The sequence below is a fragment of the Olea europaea genome, chromosome 18, assembly GCF_002742605.1.
Source record: "Olea europaea var. sylvestris chromosome 18, O_europaea_v1, whole genome shotgun sequence".
NCBI classification, from domain to species: domain Eukaryota; kingdom Viridiplantae; phylum Streptophyta; class Magnoliopsida; order Lamiales; family Oleaceae; genus Olea; species Olea europaea.
Window position 1 is genome coordinate 4,396,236 of NC_036254.1, and position 24,621 is coordinate 4,420,856.

At 35.7% G+C, this 24,621-nt stretch overlaps 3 protein-coding genes across 3 annotated transcripts; 2 read left to right on the top strand and 1 right to left on the bottom strand.

The window, feature by feature from the left end:
* The first annotated feature begins 718 nt into the window (after positions 1 to 718).
* LOC111367228 (probable prolyl 4-hydroxylase 9) lies at positions 719 to 6,374 on the top strand. The gene is made up of 8 exons (XM_022987985.1): positions 719 to 1,108; positions 1,186 to 1,305; positions 2,011 to 2,168; positions 2,346 to 2,448; positions 3,696 to 3,791; positions 4,550 to 4,615; positions 4,732 to 4,851; positions 6,086 to 6,374. The coding sequence occupies exons 1-8, from the start codon at positions 983 to 985 to the stop codon at positions 6,176 to 6,178; spliced, it is 882 nt and encodes a 293-aa protein (XP_022843753.1). The 5' UTR covers positions 719 to 982; the 3' UTR covers positions 6,179 to 6,374.
* A 2,368-nt stretch (positions 6,375 to 8,742) lies between these two features.
* Positions 8,743 to 13,660, bottom strand: LOC111367229 (ribonuclease III domain-containing protein RNC1, chloroplastic). Its single transcript, XM_022987986.1, has 5 exons — positions 12,704 to 13,660; positions 10,788 to 10,992; positions 9,758 to 9,958; positions 9,459 to 9,545; positions 8,743 to 9,294 (listed from the first exon to the last, which is right to left on the bottom strand). The coding sequence occupies exons 1-5, from the start codon at positions 13,474 to 13,476 to the stop codon at positions 8,977 to 8,979; spliced, it is 1,584 nt and encodes a 527-aa protein (XP_022843754.1). The 5' UTR covers positions 13,477 to 13,660; the 3' UTR covers positions 8,743 to 8,976.
* Positions 13,661 to 20,387: 6,727 nt separating this feature from the next.
* Positions 20,388 to 23,928, top strand: LOC111367230 (BTB/POZ domain-containing protein At5g67385-like). Its single transcript, XM_022987987.1, has 5 exons — positions 20,388 to 21,150; positions 21,292 to 21,361; positions 21,512 to 22,132; positions 22,208 to 22,747; positions 23,197 to 23,928. The coding sequence occupies exons 1-5, from the start codon at positions 21,026 to 21,028 to the stop codon at positions 23,722 to 23,724; spliced, it is 1,884 nt and encodes a 627-aa protein (XP_022843755.1). The 5' UTR covers positions 20,388 to 21,025; the 3' UTR covers positions 23,725 to 23,928.
* The last annotated feature ends 693 nt before the right edge of the window (positions 23,929 to 24,621 follow it).

Genomic DNA, 24,621 nt, shown 5'->3' on the forward strand with positions numbered 1-24,621 from the left:
TAATTGCAATAATAGTCCCAAATTTTCAAAAAAATAACAAATCGGTCACAATTTATTGTGAACTGGAAAATTTTAAAATTACCCAAACAAAAAAGAAGGGAAACTTGAATGTACAGAAAAATAATCAAGAAATAGAGAAAATTTTGAACCATAGCCACTGAAACTGGAAATCTTCAAAAATTAATAAGCATAAATCTCAATTTTTATGCAGTGAAGAGTAGATGGAAGGTTTGAGGCAAAAATCACGTAATCTTCAAAATTTTTCGTTTCCATTGGTTATGATTAAAAAAATTTCTCTATTTATTGATTATTTCCCTGTACATTCAAGTTTCTTTTCTCTATTTAATTTTTAAATTTTTTAGTTCACAATAAATTATGACTGCTTTATAATTTTTAAAAAATTTTGGAACTATAATTACAATTAATTCTTTATTTCTTCTTTTCTTTTCTTCTTGTTTCATTTCAATGGAGGGTAAAATCGTCAAAATGACCTTCTGCGAAAAGAAATGTGAAAGGTATGGACAAAAATATCAAAAAATGAAAAGTTATGGATATTTTCAACAATAAATTTAAAAGGTATGAACGTTTTGTACCAATTATCCAAAATGTAATAATGACCTAACTTTTGAATTAGTGTTGCTAATGACAAATGGTGATAAACATCATAATTCAATTTTGAACCAGCATTTAGAGGCGTGGTGATTGACTCTTCATTTATTATCCAGTACATTAAAAACTGTATCATATTCATATTTTGGACTAAATACTCGTTTGGGAGCATAGGAATAAAAAATTCCGGCGGAGTAAGAAGTCAAGACGGGCTTATCACTTCTTTGCATTTCGTGACAGCAAATATACTTTGCCCATTCGCATTGGCTTGTTTTTTATTTACTTCACAAAGAGAAGGGGAAACCGGAAAAGGAGAAGAAATATTCTTATATGTGCTAGCCGTTTCATAAAGACGATCGATTAAAGGGGAAAAATGAAGAACAAAGGAAGTAAAAGTGGAGGGGGTAATTGGTTGAGTCTAGGGTTGCCGTCGATTTTCCTCCTGTGCCTCTTCTTCTTTCTCGCCGGCTTATTTGGTTCTTCCCTTTTCTCTCAACAGGTCCGTTTCTTTTTTTTTTTTCTGAATCACTATTCGTGTGTGTGAAAGGATAGATCATTGGTTGATTGTGATGTCAGGACATTTCAAGTACTTTAAGGCCACAACCGCGGGGACTGGAGGAGGAGAATAATCAAGAGTTTGATTTGTTGCCACATGGAAAGACAGGACAGGCGTCTCTCACACGGATACCTTTTCAGGTGTGTGCATTTTAGGATTTGCAAATTTACTGTTCTGTAGTTAAACAGGGTACTAATGGATATTTTTCTTTTTATGTTCCGTTCTATTTTATTTTATTATATATGTAGAATAGTTCGGTAATAAGTTAAGCTATTGTTCCATAATGATAATTGGTTGTTTGGAATCAATTTGTACTTGAAAAGCTGATAACAATTTAGTATCTACGGAGGCAAACATCTTTTAGTTTGTGTTCAATCTGTCCCTTGCATTCATTGTTCTCCAATGAACTAAGTTCATTTTTGATGGACAGATTTGAATCGAATGGTTTCAAGTTGACAAGATGATTCACGGTTGAATTTGAATTGAAAGACCAGTAGCAGTAGCCATTGGATAAATTATAGCATTTGAATTGATGAGATTTGAAGTAATAGTCTCGAATCCTTTACACTTTTTGGACGATCCAATACACTGAGGGTTTTAAATCCTAGGCCAGACATGTCATGTGTTCAAGGAATATTTTCAATTTTAAATGTTTTTCTGGCAAGGGCACTGCTAGTAATTAATGGGCACAACTTGCATTTGTGTTATACATTTCAAATGCTGGATTTTTAAACCCAAGGATTATAACCAATCATTAGAGAAATTTTTTCTTGATCAGCCATCATTTATTTTCCTTTTTCTTTGTTTACAATACACCATTCTTGATCCTTTAACCTCATATGTAGATTTTAAGCTGGAGTCCTCGGGCATTATACTTTCCAAATTTCGCCACTGCAGAACAATGCCAAGGCATTATCAAAATAGCAAAGAACGACCTCAAACCATCATCCTTAGCTCTACGCCCGGGAGAAACAGCGGATAATACAAAAGGAGTTAGGACAAGGTAACTATTTTCATCTTGGATCACATGGCTGATCTTAAGGAATCATGTGTATGGCATTAGGTTACACTAATAATTGTGTTACTGTGTTTTATTTATGCTTGTACTCGCATTTTATATATATATGTATATTTATTTATTTATTATTATTTTTTTTATATATATTTTTTTCCGTATTAGTTCTGGCACGTTTATAAGCTCGTCTGAAGACAAAACTGGACTTCTGGATCAGATTGAGGCAAAAATTGCAAAAGCAACAATGATCCCCAGCGATCATGGAGAGGTAGTGCATTTCAAACTACATTACTGTTTCCTATTGCCTGTACGTGCATATGCTTACTTCATAAATAGTGTATGGCTGGAACTGCGAATCCATATTTGCACCCCTCGTAAAGAATAGTGTGAATATGCTCATAGGAGTGAACCCTTGGATGCTTATTTTTCCATTAAGATTATGTTCTGTTAAATATGAAATTTAATTTTCACAATCAGGCTTCAGGGCCCGTGGGATTAGTCGAGGTGCACATAAGCTGGCCCGGACATCCACAGTCATTAAAAAAAAATATAAATATCATTTTCACATTCATTCTTGACAAACATCTAAGGAAAGATTGGTATAGAAGAAATGGTTGTCAGAATTTTATTTTCATTTATTTTTTTCTGACATATTTCCTCTTATCATGTAATCTACATCTTTGAATGGGTGCTTTCATAAATGAAAATATACACATCCCCAATACTTCAGTCTGTCAACAATTTATCTACCTATGATGATACTTAAGTCTGTGGACTGTTACCCTACCTATGAAATATTCTTGTTGATGTTAATATTATTATATGGGTATATATCTTATGGAAATGCAATTGGTCACCCTCTTCTTGCCTTGTAATTATGATGCCAATTCTTGGTTTCATAACTGGACATCCAAATTTGGCACATCGATGATGGTATTACCTATCTGTTTAAAAATGTGTGCTACTTCATATTTTTAAAATATGCAATTCTTTTCTGGTCTCATATGTATGAAAAAATGCCTTTCTAGTTTATGCCCTGTTTAACATCTGTAGTTACAGAAATCTCAGCATCAATGCTTTATGAAGGATTAAAATTAAAAGTTATACTGTAAGGAACTTTTAGTATCTCTTCTATTTCAAAGAGACATAAATTCTCTTTAAATGTTCGATGTGTACTGCATGACAATACTAAATTATGTTTACAAATTCCATTTCTACCAATGCCAAATGAATGTGAGATATGAGTTCTGGAGTTGAGTTCTGTTCCCAACTCTTGTTAATCTACTTTGAACAATTTGTGCGTAGAACGATTGTTCACAATTGTCATTTCCCCAATGCCAAATGAATGTGAGACATGAGTTTCTGTAGTTGAGTTCTGCTCCCAATTTTTTTCAATCTACTTTGAACAACTTGTGCGTAGAATGATTCTATTTATTTATGCTGAATTACTGCATGCAATTCCGTGACTGTTGTTTTGTTGAATTACTGGACCTTTGACTTCTAGTTCACTTTCAGGCTTTCAATGTCTTGCGTTATGAGATTGGTCAGAGATATCAGTCTCATTATGATGCATTCAATCCTGCTGAATATGGTCCACAGAAGAGCCAAAGGGTAAGATAAGCAATGTATTAGATCTCTATTTTAGGCATTCTTTTTTTGGAATTAGATTTTAAGTGCTTGATGGGCAATCTATTGATATATACCTGAGACATCCTGAGCAATCAATGTCATGAGACTTTGGTTATAATCTCATGAAATAGCTGTGTTATCATGAGTCCAACACCTGTATCTGTAATAAAAATAAGGAGGTGAGAAATTTTTATTCCTCTCACGCTGTTTCTTATTTACCCCTTAGATGAAAAAGGTTGGACCTTATGCAATTCTATTCCTTTCTCAAGTTAGAAATTGCGGTCCTAGTAAAGCTACTAAACTTAATACACCCTTGCGGGAAACTACGGGGGTACACATGACAATTTCACGATGTATTTACAATCTCAATCATTTGTAAGTTACCTTAATTTTGGTACCTTAATCTTGTCTCGGCTTGGCTCAGCTAAGCTCAGCTCAAAACGTATTATTATCACACGTCCTTTTTTCTTCTTCCTCCTGTTCTTTAGGAATTTTATTATTTTAGTCTTCTAGTTTCACAAGGGCTGAGATTACTTGTGCTCTTAGGGATTACATCAACCCTTTGCTGCAAAATGGTTAGCTAACCACCAAAAAAAAAAAAAAAAAGGGAAAAACTACCTTTGGGTAGATCTTCGTCAGTCTGTCTCTGCGATATGTTTGTTTATCAAGATTCGAACACCAGTTCTTAGATTAAGATGATGTCGCTCCTTGCAATCTTGACTTGATGTAAATTTGTTCAGGTTGCTTCTTTCTTGTTGTATTTATCTGATGTTGAGGAAGGGGGAGAAACTATGTTTCCTTTTGAGGTAAGATCAAGCCCACTGTATCTTCTATTCTCCAGCTTCCTTTACTTCTCATTGCCAATGACCTGGGGTCCTTGACCACTGGTTTCGGCGGTCACTTAAAATGCTTTGATCTACAGAATGGGCTAAACATGGATGGGAATTATGATTTCAGCAAATGTATTGGTCTAAAAGTAAAGCCCCGCAGAGGGGATGGACTTCTGTTCTACTCACTGTTCCCAAATGGTACAATTGATCCGGTGAGTGGCACTGCTAAATGTCATTCTCATCCTTGCACTGTCTTGCATTTTTATACGATCATTTTCTTGCAAATCCTTTGTGCATTTGGTGTAACATTGATAAGTTGTTAGGCTGGAAAGATACTAGAATTAAGAGGGATTGCAATTATATATTGAAATTACGGGTGCACATAACTTGTAACATAGTTTATGTAGAATTGTTTCAAACTGACACCAAAATTAGAACATCCTATCGAGATGATTGATGAGATGCATTTCAGGTGACAAATGAGAGTCTCATTAACCCTTTACATTATGTGGGATGCAGAGTAGCTGCTCAGTAAGATGGTATTGGACCTATTGGTCAATTTTACAACGTAGAACTACCTAATTGCTTGAAGAACTAAATAGAAAAAATTGCTTTGCTTCTGAATCTAAATGAAGACGGTGACACTTGAAAGGCGAAATGTGAAGGAAAAATGTGTTAAGATTGGACATAGTAAATTGATGCGGAATGAGCTGGCCTCGTAACCTCTACGGGAGGAGGTATTAGAAGAGTCTACTCAATAAGGAAATGCAGAGGTGGAATGAGAAGTTTCAAATGACGGGCGATGTAATGAAAAGGTTCACCTCAATTCCTTCAGGCTCATTGAAATAGATGGTATTAACAAGAAATTAAGAACTAAATTAGGAACTTATATTGTGTAGCTACACGATACATATTTATCGATCAGGCTATTGGAATCGATCTTTGGTGCATTTCATACGGTAGAATGATACAGTTGGGTATGCATTGTACATTTATGATTGGTTCGTTCCAAGTCAAATAAGATGATTTGATAAATGGTATATTTATACCGAATGAAATTACAAGGGAGTAAACTAGAATAGTATAGACTGAAATGTCCGTAAACAAAAATAGTGACTGGTGTAAGCAAGGGCTGCTGACAATATTGGAAGAGAGAGATTCAGGGAAAACAACTAGTATGACCTCAAGGACGATGCTGTGCTAGACTTCAGTTTCTGTAGTAATAAGAAAATTTCATGTGCAATTCTCAAAGATTATTTTTCACTTTCTCATGAACTTGAATTTTTATGATATCTTTAAACTGTCATTTGGCAGTTCATGTTCGTTGTTTTATGGAAATGTGTATTACATATTGTTGAATGGTTTAACAAGGTTTATAATCATTTCTTGTTATGTCTTTACTGTTGAATTGGGTTCTGATTGCTGCATTCTTTGGCATCGGTGCAGTTATCTCTTCATGGGAGCTGTCCGGTTATCAAAGGGGAAAAATGGGTAGCCACAAAGTGGATCAGGAATCAAGTGCAGGACGACGAAGATTAATGTGGAAATTAATCACATCATAGTATAGCTCTAATTATCCAAGACTCAGACATTTATTTATGGTACAACTTGTAGTTTGCAACAAATTTTGCTGTGTATAGAATACAATAAATAACATCCGTCATCTCTCACAAGATTGTTCCATTTGTGATTTAGAGGAATAGCTTTATTAAATCTTGAAACCACTGAAGAAATATTTCTTAAGAGTTACTCTGACTATTTTTATGGTCAGAATACGTCGCATGGAGCACAGCTCCCAACTAGAGCTTCAAGTATATTTGTGCAAAGAATTTTGCTATTTGTACAATCGGGGTTGACAACCCTCTCACAAATTCATCGTATGCCCCACCCGGTTGTTCAAATAGCATGGTCCTTGTGCAAATATACATTCAACTCATCTATCCCAAGCACCTGGTGGAGGAATTTTTGTATCAGATGCAACTTATATGGCAAATGCATCAGCTTTTCTGAAAACAGGCACAGCTTAGTGTTATTATGAACTTCATCAATTTCTTCAAGGACTAAGTGTTTATTTGATAATGCTTTTATGTGCTTATATTAAATGGTTAGTAAGTTGTGGGTACTACAAAGTATGTAAAATAAAAAGTACGTTGACCAGCTTAAATTATAATTTAAGCTTTGCCGAAGGCTGTTAAAATTTCAATTTGTATAGTTAGATCAGAAATCTGACGTGTCTGTGATTTTACACCTTCAGATCAAGCATCGCATCTAGACCATTTGGATTAACACGGATGCATGAGCACCGTGTATCTCTTTATTAATCTAATAACATCATGATGTTAAAGAACCATAAATCTTGAACTAATTGATCTCACAAGAAAACAGAACTGGAACATAGGGTCAACTGCATTACCTTAGCAATCTTGACAAGTTGATCCTGGTTAATGCCTATAAATTGCGAAAGATCTATATCAATATCAATATTGGGAAAGTGGGAAAAAGAATATATAAGATACCATGTAAACTGAATATATCCAGTTTTTTAGCGTTGAAACTCTCAACCATTCCAGCAAACTTGCAACCAAGACTTCACAAATCCAATGAATAGTCATAGTCTTGCAGGTCAACAAGAAGTTCTGAACCCTTGAAATATCTGAGTAAGAAGAGCAGAAATTTTCGGCTTTAAGGAAAATAAACTAGCAGCTTAGCTTAATGGAACCCAACAAAAAAGAGCAAAAAGTACAACTAGAGGGAGAGCTATCATTTAAAAAATCATCAATTATGCACACACACTGAACAATATTAACAATAAAAGACTTGATTTGTGATCTTATACGATCAGGTTTCCTTGAGAGAGGCCAATCTTTATTAACATAGGTACGATATTTGACCAAAAATCACAAATCTGAGGCATTTTAGCCGTTTCGATACATGTTATCATCTAGCAACAAGTTCTTTTGAATTCTTTCCTTTAATCCTTTTCAAGAGAGAGAATGAAATTTAACATATACCCCCGTGTCCACCTCACTAGGATGGATAAGCCACATAATTTCTATTATAAATTTAAAGTTCAGATGTAAAACTAAAATCAGAAGATAGAAGCATGACAATTGACATGAGCGTAGATGCATCACTTCAAAGTTAACAAAAAATCCATAAGCGAACATATCAGGTCTAGAAAGATCATTGTAAAGTTGAAGACATGTTCAATAGTTGTGTGAAACCAACCAAGCAAAAGAGGGATAAATTCTTAAATAGAGAGGAATAACATGGCATCTTTTTAAATCACAAACAAAAAATCACCCAATCATGAACAAATGAATGGCAAATGCAGCATTCATTTCTAGTTTATTAGCATTAAATATTTTTTCAGATTTTCCTCAAACTTTTTAAGTCCATCCTGTTGTCTAATTCTTACTGTGCCTAGCATGTGTCAACGATACATCAGTGCCCGGAGTGATATCCTCATTTGGCTACCTCTCGCATTACATTGACAAAGATAAGAAACTACATTATTGCCATGGCCCTTCACCTGCTAAAAGGATTAGTTACTGAAGTGCTTTACTTCTTGGGGCCCTGTGCTACGGAGGAACCCTGCTGGGTGAATATCATTCTCTTGGAAAAAGAACTTGTGCTTTCACACAGCTTTGGTTCCAAATTCTTTTATCAACATAAATAATGATCACAACCATAACTTTTGAATTTCTCTTTTGAAATTGTAACTACTAAGATTTCTGCCATTTCCTTGATGCTATCCATTACTTAAGTAAGAAATAGAAACCCTTCTTACTAGTCATGACTTTCTTGAAGGATACTGAGATCTATATGCTTTACAATGTTGAGTTTTCAAGAGGCTCAACTCTCTCACAGTTTGACACCTGCCTAACTGATGACACTTCCCACCCCCTGCCTTGTGATGCCTATAAAATTTATTCTACTGAATCCCCATAATACCCTCCTATACAAATGGCAATTGAACCTATTGCACTGGTAAGAGCATGAATTCACTGCCTTTGCACCCTCAGCATCAACTGTATTCACTGCATCGACATTTGTATTTCCAGGTTTTTTACCTCGCCTTGCATATGGGGTGCGAGTAAAGGGTCTATAAGTATGCTTCCTCACGAACTATATTAGGTACAAAGAGGTGTTTTAATCTTATACAAGCATAAATGTCATTTTTATTGTTGAGATATATAATCTACATTCAGAATAAAATTAATCTGTACATTGCCCCCTTCATCAAATAGACTACAGAGATGGAAAATCTCAACGGAAAAAGAATACATTAAAAATCGTAGGCAGGTCAACCGTCAACCTCTTGTATATTCAACTCTTCATACTGCCTTAGGCTGGATCTGTTCGAAGTCAAAAACCTCAAACATGAGGCGTCTTACATCTGGCTTCCCATATACAGCATATGCAAGCCCATGAATGGCTTGTTGAACCGAGGTTGTAGCTGGATTTCTCAGCCTTCTGTTATGTTCATAGGAATCCTGTACCTCCTCGCTGTAAATAATGAAGCGATGGAGATATTTCTCCCTCAAGTACTTCCCACAGAACTTGTTCATCAGAAGTCGGCGGTGCTTTTCCTGCAACCATCTTCCGGGAGCGTCTAGATGCTTCATTAGCAACCTCTCTGCTAATACAAGATCCTGCAAAATAGTGGGAATATACAGTCGTAGTTAACCTATTGATGCCAAGATTTGATATTGTTGAACCAGCTCATCTAGTTGCTTAAGCTGTTTGATTATTTTAATCAGTCTTAAATGCAACCCATCGCATGCACGGTGGAACTAGGAATATGACATTTAATTACCTGGATCTTTTGGCCAACATATTCCAGTCTCTCGAAGCAAAACCGTGGATGCTCAAATTTGAACTTGGAAGGGTGCAAGAAACAGAGCTGTATTTGTAAAGAAGAGGAAAAATCCATTAGGAAGAATCTAGTGCACATTCAATCAAATATATAGCTCGGCAAAATCAGACAAGTGTAGATACATAATTGTGCAGAATATTTCTCATAGGCCTTGAGCTTTTACGAGTATGCATAAATTCATTGCTACAACTTAAGGGTGCTGGATAAAGCTGTAAGCAGGGGGACAACAAATAGAATACCTGTAAGCCAAGTCCAAGTTCTATGTTCCTAGCTTCAGTGATCTCAGGGATCCTATCTGCCATTGCCAAGGGATATCCGAGTGTTTTCATGATTTGTGGTCTACTATCATAATCCCATATATTTCCACGAAATCGATGCATACCAGGAGGAACACATGCCCTGAAAAGCCTTGGTTGTGCAAAAAGAGCATCTTCTGGAGGCTGTGAATGGGAATTTATTAATGAATAGATAATTCAATTTCAGAAGAAATATGTCCCTTTACAATAAGCTATTACCATCATAAGAAATACGTAATATGTTTAGAAGAAACTGAAATTCAAGAGAAGGCACTAATATATACTAATCCCGAGTTGGAATTATTTCACCTGGAATGGATAGTCATGTTCAAACAACTATATACTAGCATGTCCAGGGTTCATTTTCCATTTAGTCTTTGAGTTACCATCAGGTCAATTTAGACTAGTACTGAAAGTGGGTCCATAAAACCTTGTTTTAGTATGATAGACTTATTAGTTGTTCAAATTTTGACCATCTATCCACCTATTAAAAAATAAAGAAAAAATAAAAAAATAATAAAAATTTAAAAATTGACCATCTATCCAATGTGGGATAATTACAAATCATTAATGCTCCCAAACATTTTTCAGTATTCGGACCATTGCCACATGATTGGGGAGCACTACTGTTCAATCCATCAAAATTTAGTTGAACAGGGAGTTAAAAAACAACCTTGTCCAGCTAATTTGCGCACAAATACTTTAGCTAATTTCGCTGATTCCTTTGAATTTCTTCATTTTCTATTTTTACAAAAAAATTGATCTTTCTTACATTGCTTTCAAAGCCCATCTAAGTGAAGTGCATGATACATGCACCTATCAATTGGGCAAATTCCAAGGTATTTTGCTTCAGAAAAGATGGAAATGATATAACAGAACAGCCTTCAAAGATGAAGCTACAGCATGCTATTCTTCTTATTGTAAGACTAAAGTAAAAATAATATCGTCAAACTGAGAATGAAATAGTGCTTACCCTATAAGCAGCAACATCCTGCCAGCTAAGCTTTCTACTTTCAAACTCCACAGAAACGTAGTCTACATCTTCAAGCTGTCTCCTCAGTTTAGGTTGGCAGTCTTCAGCCTCAGGGTCCATTCCGAACACTTCAAAAAGAACACGATATACTTCTGGCATGCCAAAACACAAATATATCGCCCCAAACAAGGCCCAAAATACAGATCTGCCATGATAAAATTTGAGGCATTACCAATATGTAACTTTCTCATGACCAACTACATCAAACGACTATCACCAGAATAATTTTAAATAAAATCTGCAAAGCATCACATGACGGAAAAGTTGTAGGTTCATTGCAGAAATTGATAGATTATTCAAATTTATTTATGGAACTTCAACATGACGTAAAGGATAGCAGCTCAAGAGTGCACATTAGATTATTTTGCATTGTGAGTCCAACTGCCTAACACAATAAACAATATGAAGCCCTTGTTTGAGCCCCATTTTGGGGAAAAAATGTATTTTTGAATAGTGATTTTTTGGAGAATGTGTGGTTAAAATGTAAGAAAAAGTTTCTAATTTACAAGTAAAATTATTTTATTGGATAATGAGTGGTTGAAAATGAGTTCTGAAAAAAATGAATTTTTGGAAAAATGAGGCTCAAACAAGGGTAAAATAAAAAGAATTGCATGAAGATGCTTATATCATACCCAAGTGTGATTTCAATTACTAGAGAACCCTTACTACCCTTGTTCAAAAGCATATTATGCACTCACTTTTTCGGGGCATGGGAGGCAAAAATAAACCATCCAACTATCTCGACATGTACAATTTTAACCAATATTATGCCATGCTATCATATGCATAGTAATTATTTCGTTTACATTTTTGAACAACAGTACTGAAGTGTATGTATTCGGCAAAATATAATCAGTCCCAGAACAACGACCAAATTGTTATTATATGCTGCACAACCATCCGTTACATGATCTTCACGAATTCAGTACGTAATCTTTTGACAGTGCAGTTCTTATACAGCAGGACAGCAAAAAGTAACATAATAGAGCTTTCCCAGCAAGTAAGCACCGCCACCCACACTCCAAAGTAATCACGATAACATTCACATAGGATCAGGGTAATAATAAATACATACAGATGTAATTCCTACTTCAATATTCTCAAGCCACACCCTTTTCAAGCTCTCATCAATCCAGTTATCTTACCTGAGTCCGATTTCAATCATGAAACTCATATATCAATCTTCCACTTTGTCCCATAATCCTCGCAGTGTGAGTTCTTCAGTTCATGTAATTTGTTTTAGTGTAGCAAGAAGTTGATGGAACTCAGGAGCTCCTTCATTGGAATTGGTCAATTCATGAATTGGGACAAGACTCATTGACTGTTATTAAGGGTTGAGTCTTGCAAATAGGTGTTGCAAAATGGCATATTGGACATTGTATGTAAAGAGGCATTCATTTACAAATTTTAGGTGTGGTGAATATGTAGAATTAGAGGGTAGGTTTCCTAGCGTTCTTAATTATTGGAAACGCACCAATTGTGTCACTTCATAAGAAGGGGAATACGTTGTCTATTCTGTTCCAACTATGTAAGAGTGGATTTTTTTTTTTTTTTTACCACATGATATTTGCAGCAGAAGCCCGTCCCAAAATGTGCCACTTATTCATGTCATGCAATATGTTTTCACAATCATTCTTGATAATATATGTATTACTTTTAATTATGTGCAATCGAGCATCAAACATGTAAATTATTCCAAGTATTTCCGTGAAATCTTTTTCTACAATACATGTAATTATGTCCAGGTACTTGAAAAGCATAAGAAGACTGATAAAGTTTCAGACCAGCAAGGTTGAAAACTATGTCTATTATTTCAATAAATATCAATACCACAAAAATTAAAGAACATCACTTACTTCACTGGCGGTTCTCGATCCTTTCTAATCAACTTATCCATATCATCATACGGGAAAATCAAATTCTGCAAGCTAGCAGCTTTAATCCACTTGGGCAGAAACTTTTTCCCTATCAAAGCATACACTCTCTCCCTCATCGGCCCGGGTGACTCCCTAGGATACCTCTGCAAGAAGAACTCACACAATGCCATCTCCAGCACATACTGCCCCAAGAACCATAGCCTGGAATGCCCCGACCGCACGTGGCGAGCATTAGTCCTCTCGCAATGGGGATGCTGAAATGCTAGATACAACAATGTGTCGAACTGCTTAGCTGGATTATCATCTCCATAATTCTCCGAAGGCTCCAAAGGGTAACCTAAAGCCTGCTTGGCCTCAAGCAAGTACTCATCCATCCACGTTTTATCCGCATTGTTTAACCGGGAAGAAGGCAAGCAAGAACTCAACAAAGGGAAGGACTTTAGCGATAATTGCGGGCTGTTGAGGAATCTTTCAGCCAGTTTTGCATCATCAAGTGGGGGCTTGAGAATGAATCTCTTCGGGGGCGGTTTTTTCTTAGGGGAGACCACTTTCTTGCGCTCTGCTAGCTCTTTTAAAAGCCTTTGGGGGCTATTTCTTGGAAGCTCTTTTGGGTCAACAGCTACAGCAAAAATTCGAAAACTTGTTGCAATATTTGGTATTTTGAGGTGGGTTTGGAAGGAGAAGGATGAGAACGAGGAGGAGAAGGAGATTTCTACCGTGGACTGTGGTTTGAAAGCGGAACAGAGCTCCATTAAAGATGGTAAAAAGATGGGATTTTTACTGGGGATCAAAAGTTAGAATTGAGAAGCGAAATATTTTATAGGATTGGTTTGAATGGGGAGGCACAAGGAGGTTTTTTGCAGGGTTTTGAAACAGGGATTGAAGGAGGAGTCGGGATAAGGTGAAAACTGAAAAAGTGTATCCGAAAGGAATGCAGATTTTTTTCTTCTCTTCAAATTGAAGGCTTTTCCATTTAATTTAAGAATAATGTTATTAAGACCCCTTAATTCATTTTAATTTTTGCTGTACGTCCACGTAATAAAATATTTTATACATAAATTTATAATTTTTTCTATTTTCTAATCACTCATTCTTAAAAAAATATCATTCAAAACTATATTTTGAAAATTTTAAGGCCATGAAATTATTAATTTTTATTTGATTGAAGAAATTCTGACTCGATTATCTCTCATTATATTATGTGTATGTAAATTATTATATACATATAGCATAATTACTAATTTATGGTGCCAGAGGTTTGCCATATTGTGGTTCGTATTCAAACTGCCGGAAAAATAAGCATAATTGATCATTTTGAATGAATTCCATTTAAATGAACCATTAATTTTGTATTTGTAAAAAAAGATGTTTTTGCTTGGATTGCTTTTAGGGTAATTATATTGTCATTACAAAATTTACTAAGTGCACTACAATTTTTAATATTTTTTAATTATTTAAATAGCCTTTAAGTAAAATTACATAATTATGGTTTTTAATAAACTTTTAAATAAAATATATTATTATTATTATTATTATTTTGGTATAGCTTCGAGTCTTCTAACTCCTTAATTCTTTATATTTTTTCGAACTAGATTTTCTCTTTCATGGTTAAGTGGAATTTGGAAAAATTTATGCCTCGAAAATATTTGCTGTCGCATGGAATTATCTTTCTCTTGATATTGACAAATCGTGTGGTGAAGCAATAGTTAAGAGGCACTGAAAGCTCAGAAAATGAATTCTGTTCGACTCTTTAGTGCACCAGATCTTCCCATTCAATATTAAGGAATTCTAGTTTACAGAATTCCCCTTCAATTGGATGTCATTCTAGGCTTTGGAAGACGTTAAATCACAGTTGCTGAATCTCAAAGTTTCACAATCAATCGACTTTCAGCAAGATAGTCTTACATTTAGTCTCCGTTTGACCCCATTAAATTCTATTTTATTACATTCAATTTTTCTTTCTCTTATTTTTAATTGCATAATCTTTCATAAAATAATATTATACATAAATCGAAAATTTTTCCTTCTTTTTCAACCAATCATTTTTCAAAAAAAATAATAATAATAATATTTCACTCATTTTCATTTCTATAAAATGGGGGCCAAATGGGGACTTAGTGTTATCCATTGTTGCCCAAATACCCAACTCATCATTCGAATCAAATCATCATCAAACCTTTCTTCTTTTCTTATCTTCCCCTAGAAAATAAAGGAAAATATAGTTAGAAGACATTTTTTTCTTTTAATTTTTAATTTTTATTGAATTTGGAGTATATTTGTAAATTTATTGTGGCGTATTTCTTAAAAATGTATTATAATTGTGATGTGATTATAATGTGGTGCACTTAATAATTTTTTGTCGTGGTAACACAAGCACCCTTGCTTTTAAGAGCTCATAAATTTCAAGTCTTCAAAATATATGGATCATAAGTGGATAATAAGTTATGAACCTTATTGAATTCTGAATAAAAAGTATATTTCACTAAATTAAGAAAACTTAATAAGAAAATGTTGACCCTTGCAAAACTAGCTCAAAATTAGGCAGGACCAAGCTCGAAAGGCTTAAAAGCTAACAAAATAACAGCTTGTAAAAGGCCTAATATAATACGTTCACTACAGCCACTAGGCCCAACTATTGGGCTAATGTTTCCCCTAACAAAGACAGCCCAAGACTGCAACTACAGAGAGGGGCCTAGATAGTAATTACAAGACAAAAGCCCAAAATACTACCGGGAACAAATAATCCGTCCGCCACCGGTCAGCGGAGGAGGGAGCCTATAGATTTCCCGGCTCCATTTCCGTAGATTGAAAAGTTCATGTATAAGGATGTTAAATGGGAAGAGTTCAGCCGTTGATTCGCCAGGAATCGGTTCACTCAACCAAAGTGTATGTCACTCGGCTCGTACACAAGCCGACGAGAGCGCAAGCCAACTTGGAAGATGGCACGATAAATTTGCTGCTTCTCACGCTAGTCGGACGAGCTGAGCCTGCTAGCCGCACTTAACAGTCCTAACTGCAGGTCATTTGCCTATCACCTGACTTCGATTTCTCTTCGTGAAAATGTCTCCTCGCAGAATTCTAGCGTTCCAATAAATCCTTATTTTCCTTTTCACTTCAGTAAAGCCCTAGTTACATTTTGATTCATTTATAACCCCCGCCCCCCCCCCCCCCGGGCGTTCTATGTACTCTTCTGTTCTGAATTAGTGCTGGAAGGAATTCTAAGGATTGTTATGTTGCATTGTTATATAAACTTGAATAAGTACTTCCTTTGCACTGCTTATTGTTGCTGAAAAGTCTTGTAAATATATCGATTTATTATTTTCGAGGGATAGAGCGTAAATTTTGTGGGTAAGGGACTTCAATTTTGCACTTGCTGGTCCATGTATCTGGATTAAGAAATTTGATTCTACCGGGGAACTAAACAATGATGAGTTATATTTGGATTCCTTTTTCCTATTTCAATGAGGAAAATATTAAAATCAGCTCCTTGTGTCCTAAATTTATCTATATTTCTCTTTCCCTTAAACTTGTGTAAAGGCATATCTGAATTGCTCCTCTTTCGTTGGTGGTGCCTTGACAAGGTATTGAATCAGTTGGCAAGTGGATTAGTAAATTTAAGCTTGGTTACGAATTGATCTGTCATAACGAAAACTCCTTGATTCATATACCTGAAGGAATAATTTGGATATTATAAGGTCTTCTGGTGGTTAACTGGTTAAGTGCCCTGATTATCTGTGAATAGTGAGAAGATAAAGAATGGTTTGGAAGAGCGAGGAGGAATGCATAATGCAGTTTTATTGTTTCTCAAGTTTCCTGTTTGGGAAAGAAAGGAAGTGAGAAGGGAGATTTTGGAACGTTACTATTTCTTTCTATCTATAGGTGAGAGCGAAAAGCTTACCACTTTTTCTATAACTCTTCTTACTTTCAATAGAAGATTAGGAGAAAAGGAAGTTCATCTTTAAACTATCCACGTGTTTATGATGTAAACTTGGAATAGTGAAATGGACATTATGACCCTTCTGTCGTTTGTTTTGTGTCCACACACAAAAAAACTGGAGAACTTAGTCCTTCCACTAGCCATCATTATTTTTATTTCATTGTTTATCGACCTTTTTGACCTTTATACCTGATGGAACATAAATTTGTTGTCGTCTTACATGAGATGACACGAAAGAAAATTTGTGCTGTATTTACAGAATATAATTTAATATGCCGGTTAATATTATGTTTGTTGACCTTCTTATAGTGGCTAAGTGTTTTCATAATTCATGTCTCTGGCTGCAGTCTGCTTTGGTAAGAAAGGGGTGTGTGTTGTCCTTAGGCTTCACAGTTATTACTGTAATTTGTTTTACATTTATTTCTTGTAGTGCTTGGGGCATCAAATATTGAAGCAGCTAGTCTGACAGACTAAAATAAAAACTCAAATACTGTCTAGAATCGCTTCTTTTAGGTTCAATTATTTGCACAGGCTACTTTAATTATTCTATGCTTCAGTGATATAACTCCATGTTGAACAGTTACAGTTTGTACATGTGAAGAATGAATTTTGATGTGACAAGTTCTTTGTTAGGTCCCATTAGCTAAAGGAAAAAAGTTCTGGGCCACGAAAAGGAACTTATAATTGATAATCAGATTAATATTTGCATTATTGGACGTGCCACTTGTACTGAAGCTGATGATCATCTTGTCAAGTGGTTCATGCTTAACTAGTTTTTTGGTCCACTTTTTAACCATGATTTACTGGATGCCAATCAAATATGTTACAAATTGCCGACATATGCACGACAAATAAAATATTTTAAAAGCTGCAACAGTTGTTATTTTTTACTTTGCTTATATTATTTTAATTGGTTTTGACAGCTTTCGCTAACCTGATTATCTTCGTGCATTCAGTTGGGAATTTACACCAACAAGAAGTTGAATGGTGATTAACCACAAATAGGACACTTGAATTAAATAAAATTCTATTCACTTATTCCGCGTTGAATGCTTACATCACATGCTCTAAATGTGGAAGTTTAATGAACTTTCCTGCCATCTTGTGTGGTAGCTCAATGTGATAACTAACTGAGATATTGGCTTTCCCTATGGTTGAAAGTTGGGATGGAATTATTTGGAACCCTATGATGATGAGCTTCTGACTACCCATATATAAATAACCTCATATTTCTTCATATGTTGGATGTAAGAACTGATTACTTTGTTTAGAGCTTTATGTCTTCTCAATTTGAATTTACCTGGAATCTTTAACCGTATACGCTAAATTATTGCTATATGCACGGGCCTAGTAATCTTATTATGTCTGGTTATTATCTGCAAGGAGTTTCAAATTGAAGTTCAACTTCCATGCAATTCATATTCTGTCCTTGCTCCAATAAGGAGAATAGAATGGAAATGGTAAAAATTGAAAAAAATATAGTAATGTAGCACACGAGAAAGATTTACTTGTCCATTTTTTGAAATTTTGTTGGGTTTCCCTCAAGAACTACAATGCGAACTTCCGGTCATGGAGTTTGATCTTTATATTTGCTATTATGCTTAATACTTGTCTTTTCAGTTCTATGCTTTAAATGATCCATTCAAGGTTGCTTTTTTTGCTTTTTATCTGACTAGATCTCGTCAAGGTAATGCCTGTGATGTTTGCTAGTGAGAATTCTGCATGGGAAATTCTTACACTTACTGAGGTGACCAAGCAGCAATGGCCGGCCTGGACACTCTCGTGCAAATTACTCGTGTTGTAGGGTGGAATTGGAGTTCCTAATTGAAATTTGAAAAAATGAGTTGAAATTTGAGTAGAATCGTAAAAGTTTCCACCTGGCAACGTTGTTCAATTCAGCATCAAGTTATTTCAGGCCATGTAGGTTTCAATGTCTTATATTTATGATATGGCATTGTTTTGGTTTAGCGTTTTAGTTAAAAGGGGAAAAACCCTTAATTTGTGTAGTGAAGGTGACTCGACCTATTGTGGACTTGACCTATATGTTGATGCACATTCAATGATTCTAATTTGTGGGGATCATCGTTTGCATCTTGGTTGGTAGACTGTACTGAAAGAGGAATTCAAATTGCTTTTTACCAAACACATGGTGACTTCATTGATACGAACCTCATATTATGCTTTTTCTATTTTCTATTTGTGAAGCAAACCCACCTACAAATCAACAAAAACAATCAATTAGTGTAAGGATTTGCCAAATAAAATGAAGAAAATCAAGACCAAAAATCTGAAAATTAAGGAACGCTTTTCCCCTTTATAATTCGGCTCAAAAACTTGATTCACATCACAAAGGTATCTCCAATTTCAAGGTCATTATCAGTCAAACAGACAGATTCACAAAAAAAGGCAAAGGAGGATTGATTTGCATTAAGCAGAAAAGGTTTTCTTCTTCTTGTTTTTTCTCTCGGTTTTGGTGTGTCAAATAGAAAAGAAAGGTGGAGTATTTATAGACTCATAGGAGAGAACGAATTTCCCAGGAGTCTAACAAGATTAGATTGAATAAAAACTGCAAGATCATATTCAAACTGAAAGATAGAGCTCATCCAACAAAAAAGAGATAAAATTGGTTTGACAAAGATAATGATAATATTGATCTGTCTTTCATGTGAATTTCAAATTTCCTCCAAGTTTGGTATTAAGCATCTAGCCCAATAGACTGATTACTTCTAAATACTCAACATAATTGGGCTATTTCAATTGTGGTGTGGATTTAATTCTTCAATTCTGAGCTTATAGCCTATGAAGTTAAAACGGGCCTCGATTTTTTATCACAACCTAGGGGATTTGGGCATCACTTATCAAACATGCCCAACACTATTTTCTTGTTTATCTTTCTTTTTGTCAAATATTGTGGTTAATCCTAATGTTATAGGATGAATAAGTGAATACCTAAGCAAGAGATGAATTGAATCAATATTTACAAGGTAGGGCTTGATCAGCCTGCATACGGGCTCCTTCTACTGGCACCATTACCTCCATTTGCAGGCTAAACGATATTAAGGAAGAAAATAAAATTGAAGTATGTTTAATGTGTAGCATTAGACTTGGATTCAGCAAATATTGTCGAATTCGATCCAGTCCACATGCCGCAAGAATCAATTAGGACAGATGGACATCTATCGTTTCGTTCGTTTACGCTCCAGTGTTTATCATATTATAACCCCCTTTTACATGACATAGCGAACATGAAAGTGAAAAATTCGAGATTCGATCATTCATAGGATGCAGATTTCTTTAGACCCATGCGTAATGACACTGAAAGACGATGTGGACATCACCTATCATTATCTACTAACAGAAATCTTTCCCAGAGTCAAATTAATAGATGTTAACAGCCCATCGATGGGTACTAGAGCAAAAGGGAAATTTAATTTTCGAGACATGCATCAAATGTACTCTATGTATCGTCAAATCGGGCCTTCATAATTATCTTACCAGTCATGGTTTCTGGTGGCTTCTATAAATGGTAGGTCATGGCAGCCAAGGTTGCATCTCTTTCAAGTATCATGAACTGACCCACCCACCCCTGTCCCCCAGGCGGCTTGCGGGTTTGATTGGGATCTGTAGCTTTTGGTTTACTGGTATTTATTTACATGGTGAAGTTTCACACTTGGTGGGCTCATATGTTAAAGGGAGCCAACCCGAGACATGAATGTCAATTTTCGCAAAATTCTCTCTCAATAAATAGAGGTATTGGATGATATATAAACGTAACTTGGGGTAGTGAGATCGAGAATAATTACCTCTTTGAACTAGTCCATATTTCATATTCAGTCGCTCTACGGAACTGGTTTATTAGTGAAAGTAGCCCTCTAGAATTGATTTTCCAATGGCTCTTTTACGATATTACTGTCCCGTTTTGCCAAAATAATACACTAAACGCTTTGGAAAAGATAGGCAATTTTGTGGATGAAAATACATTTCACATGGAACCTCTTTATTTGGCACCACTCTCTTATCTCTGTCTCCCACCGCACACTACATTTCATTGTGCCCAATAGTATTACCTTTTACCTTAGAATTCAGTAAAAATGGACGCCTGCTATGGGGATTGTACAGGCGAAGATAAATAGCAGAATTTATGACTAAAATTTAGACAGGGACTGAGACTGAGACTGAGACTGAGACTGAGACTGTACTTCCACAACTGTTGAAGTCAGTTATTAGTTCAGTACAAGGAGTGAATTTTGGGGGAAAAAGAGAGAACTTTATGATCATTAGTTAAGAAATGACCACAGCATAAAAGGGACACTCTCCTACAAGAATTTATTATCTTCAGCTATGACGGATTTTTAAATGGGATCATGGTACATGAAATAATTGAGACGGCGGATCTTGATCAGGAGCAAAGTGCACAACCCATGGCTACAAAGATGTTCGCTAAGAAAAATGATCTTCTTTCCACTGCCATGAAGAGAACTAGTGAATGGTTTGCTTTCTGTTTCCTATCTAATTAATATTATTTTTACTTGTATTGTTAATTAATGAAAGAATAGTTTGGCCATTTTGCTGAATTCTGTTTAGGGAAAGATAATGAAGGACTTAAGATGTTTATTTCAATGTTCAACAGGATCTTTTCGCAGGAAATCCCAAGCGACGTAACTGTTAGTGCAGGAGGAACTTCCTTTTCATTGCACAAGGTAGAGTATATTGATGTTTCTTATAGCATATTCTACTTGATTAATGTGAGGAATTGAAAATTAATCTATATTTTTGAAGTTTTAATATTTGATTTATTTCTCACAATCGAAGTGATTTAAACTCCACTGCACATAATTTTACATTTACAGTTCCCATTGGTCTCAAAATGTGGATACGTGAGGAAGTTAGTATCAGGATCCTCTGATACTGATCTTGCTGTTATCAAAATCCCTGATATTCCCGGAGGAGCAGAGGCGTTTGAACTAGCTGCAAAATTTTGTTATGGAATAAACTTTGAGCTAAGTACAGAAAACATTGCCATGCTTAGGTGCGTAGCAGAATATCTTGAGATGACAGAAGACTATGCAGTTGAAAATTTAGTTGAAAGAACAGAGAAATACCTAAACGAAGTGGCACTAAAGAGCCTTGCCGGGGCAGTTACCATTTTGCATTCTTCCGAAAACCTTCTTCCCCTAGCTGAAAAAGTAAAATTGGTAAGCCGATGCATAGATATGATAGCATTTGTGGCCTGTAGAGATGGCCAATTTAGCTCACCGGGGAGGGTGGAGAGTGACAAGAATAATTCGATATCCTCCAAATCGTCCATGTCCAGTACGAAGCCCGTTGTTGATTGGTGGGCTGAAGATTTGACTGTCCTTCGAATCAATTTCTTTCAAAGGGTTCTCGTTGCAATGATGGCAAGGGGATTCAAACAATATGCTCTTGGTCCAATATTAATGCTGTATGCACAAAAATCTCTTCGTGGGTTGGTGAGTTCTTACCCCTAAACGTGGATTATTAATCACATGAGCTACATTCAATTGTTATTTTTCTTTTCATTTCAGGAAATTTTTGGAAAGGGTAGGAAGAAAATCGAGGCAAGAGAAGAACACGAGAAACGGGTTGTTTTGGAAACAATAGTTAGTCTTCTGCCAAGAGAGAAGAATGCCATGTCAGTTAGCTTTCTTTCGATGCTTCTTCGAGCTGCAATACATCTTGAAACAACAGTTGCTTGCAGGCTCGACTTGGAAAAGAGGATGGCCTTGCAACTAGCACAGGCCGTGTTAGACGATTTACTAATTCCTTCTTATTCTTTCACTGGGGATACATTGTTTGATGTTGAAACTGTGCAGAGGATAATGATGAATTACATGGAATATGAAATGGAGGGGAATAGATCGGGTTACAATGCAGACAAAGAGTATATTTCTCCTTCACAAAGTGATATGGAGTGTGTCTCGAGGTTAATGGAGAGCTATCTTGCTGAAATTGCTTCTGACCGCAATTTATCTGTATCAAAGTTTATCAGCCTTGCAGAACTAATTCCTGAACAGTCACGAATAACAGAAGACGGAATGTACAGGTCCATTGATATCTACTTGAAGGTTTGTGCATTTTCTTACTTTATTTCTGAATCCCTTACTAATGAGCAATGGAAAACGGATCAAATAAGACTTTTAGCTGACATTTAAATTTAAGATACGAGTCTATTTTACTTGATTTTAATACTGAAGACGTATTTTTTGGACTTGATACTTCATGTGTTTCACTTTTTGACAAAGTTTGATCACTTGATATTTAGTAAAGATAAAATTCTGCATAAACTGTTCAAGTCAAAAGTTTCCTCTTATTTTCCCTTTCCGTCTTCTTCTCTTGAAATCCTCTCTTATTGGTTGCTTCACATGTCAAATATTGCTAGCAAGTTTTTAGTACAAGGTAGATTTAGTATGATTATAATTTAATACGAAGTAATAGTAAGCTTTGTGTTACTTTATGGATGAATTGTGGACTGCTGCATAGCTTATTCATTTACCTCCTTATATGTAATCTGCAGGCTCATCCGGCATTAAGTGATATGGAGAGAAAGAAAGTTTGCAGTGTGATGGACTGTCAAAAGCTTTCTCGGGAAGCTTGTGCTCATGCAGCTCAAAATGACAGACTACCGGTCCAGACGGTAGTTCAAGTGCTTTACTACGAGCAACAACGCCTCAGGGAAGTCATGGACAGCAGCCTCAATGATTCTCCTTCTCTTCCAACCAAACCGAATAGATTCTCCATTGACATCCACCCTGTACCAGATGAGCTCTCGACTCTACGTAAAGAAAATCAAGACCTGAAACTCGAGTTGGTGAAAATGAAAATGAGATTGAAAGAAATCGCAAAATCTGATGATCCTAAAGCATCATTTGGTAGTCCCTCAGGCAATCGTCTATCCTTTGATAAGCCTCCATTGCCTAGAAAATCTTTCATAAGCTCCGTCTCGAAAACCCTTGGCAGATTTATTCGTGCTGATGGAATCATACCCCAAAGCACCAAACGTCAGAATAAACCAAGCAAAGATAGGCGACATTCCATATCATGATAAATTTGGTTCGGATCATGTTACTATCAAATGAAGGTATTTCATTGCATTGTTCTTATCTTGAGAAAGGGTTCTGGATTTAGTGTCTCTGTTCTTTTCTGTGTGACATGTATGTCAATTATAATGCAAGTGCATTTTATTCATAAATGTAAAAGATTATGAATCTTGATGCATATAATTTTTATTATCTTGCTATTGATTTGATGTGTAGGGCTATACAGAATACCAGAAGCACTACTCTCTCTCTTCTTAGTGTCTGAGATAAATGCTGGATTCAAAATATGACTCATCGTGTGCTTATGTTATCAGTTCGATCCAAAATATTTAAATTGGCCAAGAAAATAGAAGTTTAATGATGCTTGATCTCTTAATTGATAGACTACTGTTAAAGAGTATAAACATACATCCTCTGAAAGCTTCTTTTTCGCCACCAATATACTTGATGCCTAGCAAAGATTTGTGGGTGAATCAGAGGATTAATTAAGGATCTGCTCCCCACCCCACCCAAGAAAAGAGCAAAAACTAAACACAAAAGACCCTTCTATAGAAAAAAATTAAAGATATCTTTGTAAGACGTCTAGGCCACGTCGTTAACATATACTTTAACAATCAACTTACAATTGTCTAAATGTGGATCTAGAGGTCTAAAACTGGGCGGGTTGGACTGTCTGTGGGTCTGACGCATTCAAAATATGTGAAGTCCAGCACCAGCCAATTGAGCCTGGACCAAGCCACCCCATCTTGCTGTTTTCATTCATTATTTTTTGTTCTTTTTCTCAAAGAACAAAAAACAAAAACCAAAATGAAAAGCAGTCAGTCCAGGCTCAACACAGCCCAACCCATCTCCTATACAGGCTGACCAACAGCATGGTCTGGACTGAGTCAAACAAGGACCCC

Coding starts and splice junctions, on each gene's coding strand:
- LOC111367228 (XM_022987985.1), top strand. CDS start 983: ATGAAGAACAAAGGAAGTAAAAGTGGAGGGGGTAATTGGTTGAGTCTA. Junction 1,109..1,185: donor CTTCCCTTTTCTCTCAACAG/GTCCGTTTCTTT, acceptor TTGTGATGTCAG/GACATTTCAAGTACTTTAAG. Junction 2,449..3,695: donor TCCCCAGCGATCATGGAGAG/GTAGTGCATTTC, acceptor GTTCACTTTCAG/GCTTTCAATGTCTTGCGTTA.
- LOC111367229 (XM_022987986.1), bottom strand. CDS start 13,476: ATGGAGCTCTGTTCCGCTTTCAAACCACAGTCCACGGTAGAAATCTCC. Junction 9,546..9,757: donor AACTTGGACTTGGCTTACAG/GTATTCTATTTG, acceptor TTACAAATACAG/CTCTGTTTCTTGCACCCTTC. Junction 9,295..9,458: donor ATGTTGGCCAAAAGATCCAG/GTAATTAAATGT, acceptor ACTATTTTGCAG/GATCTTGTATTAGCAGAGAG.
- LOC111367230 (XM_022987987.1), top strand. CDS start 21,026: ATGGTACATGAAATAATTGAGACGGCGGATCTTGATCAGGAGCAAAGT. Junction 21,151..21,291: donor ATGAAGAGAACTAGTGAATG/GTTTGCTTTCTG, acceptor AATGTTCAACAG/GATCTTTTCGCAGGAAATCC. Junction 22,133..22,207: donor AAAAATCTCTTCGTGGGTTG/GTGAGTTCTTAC, acceptor TTTTCATTTCAG/GAAATTTTTGGAAAGGGTAG.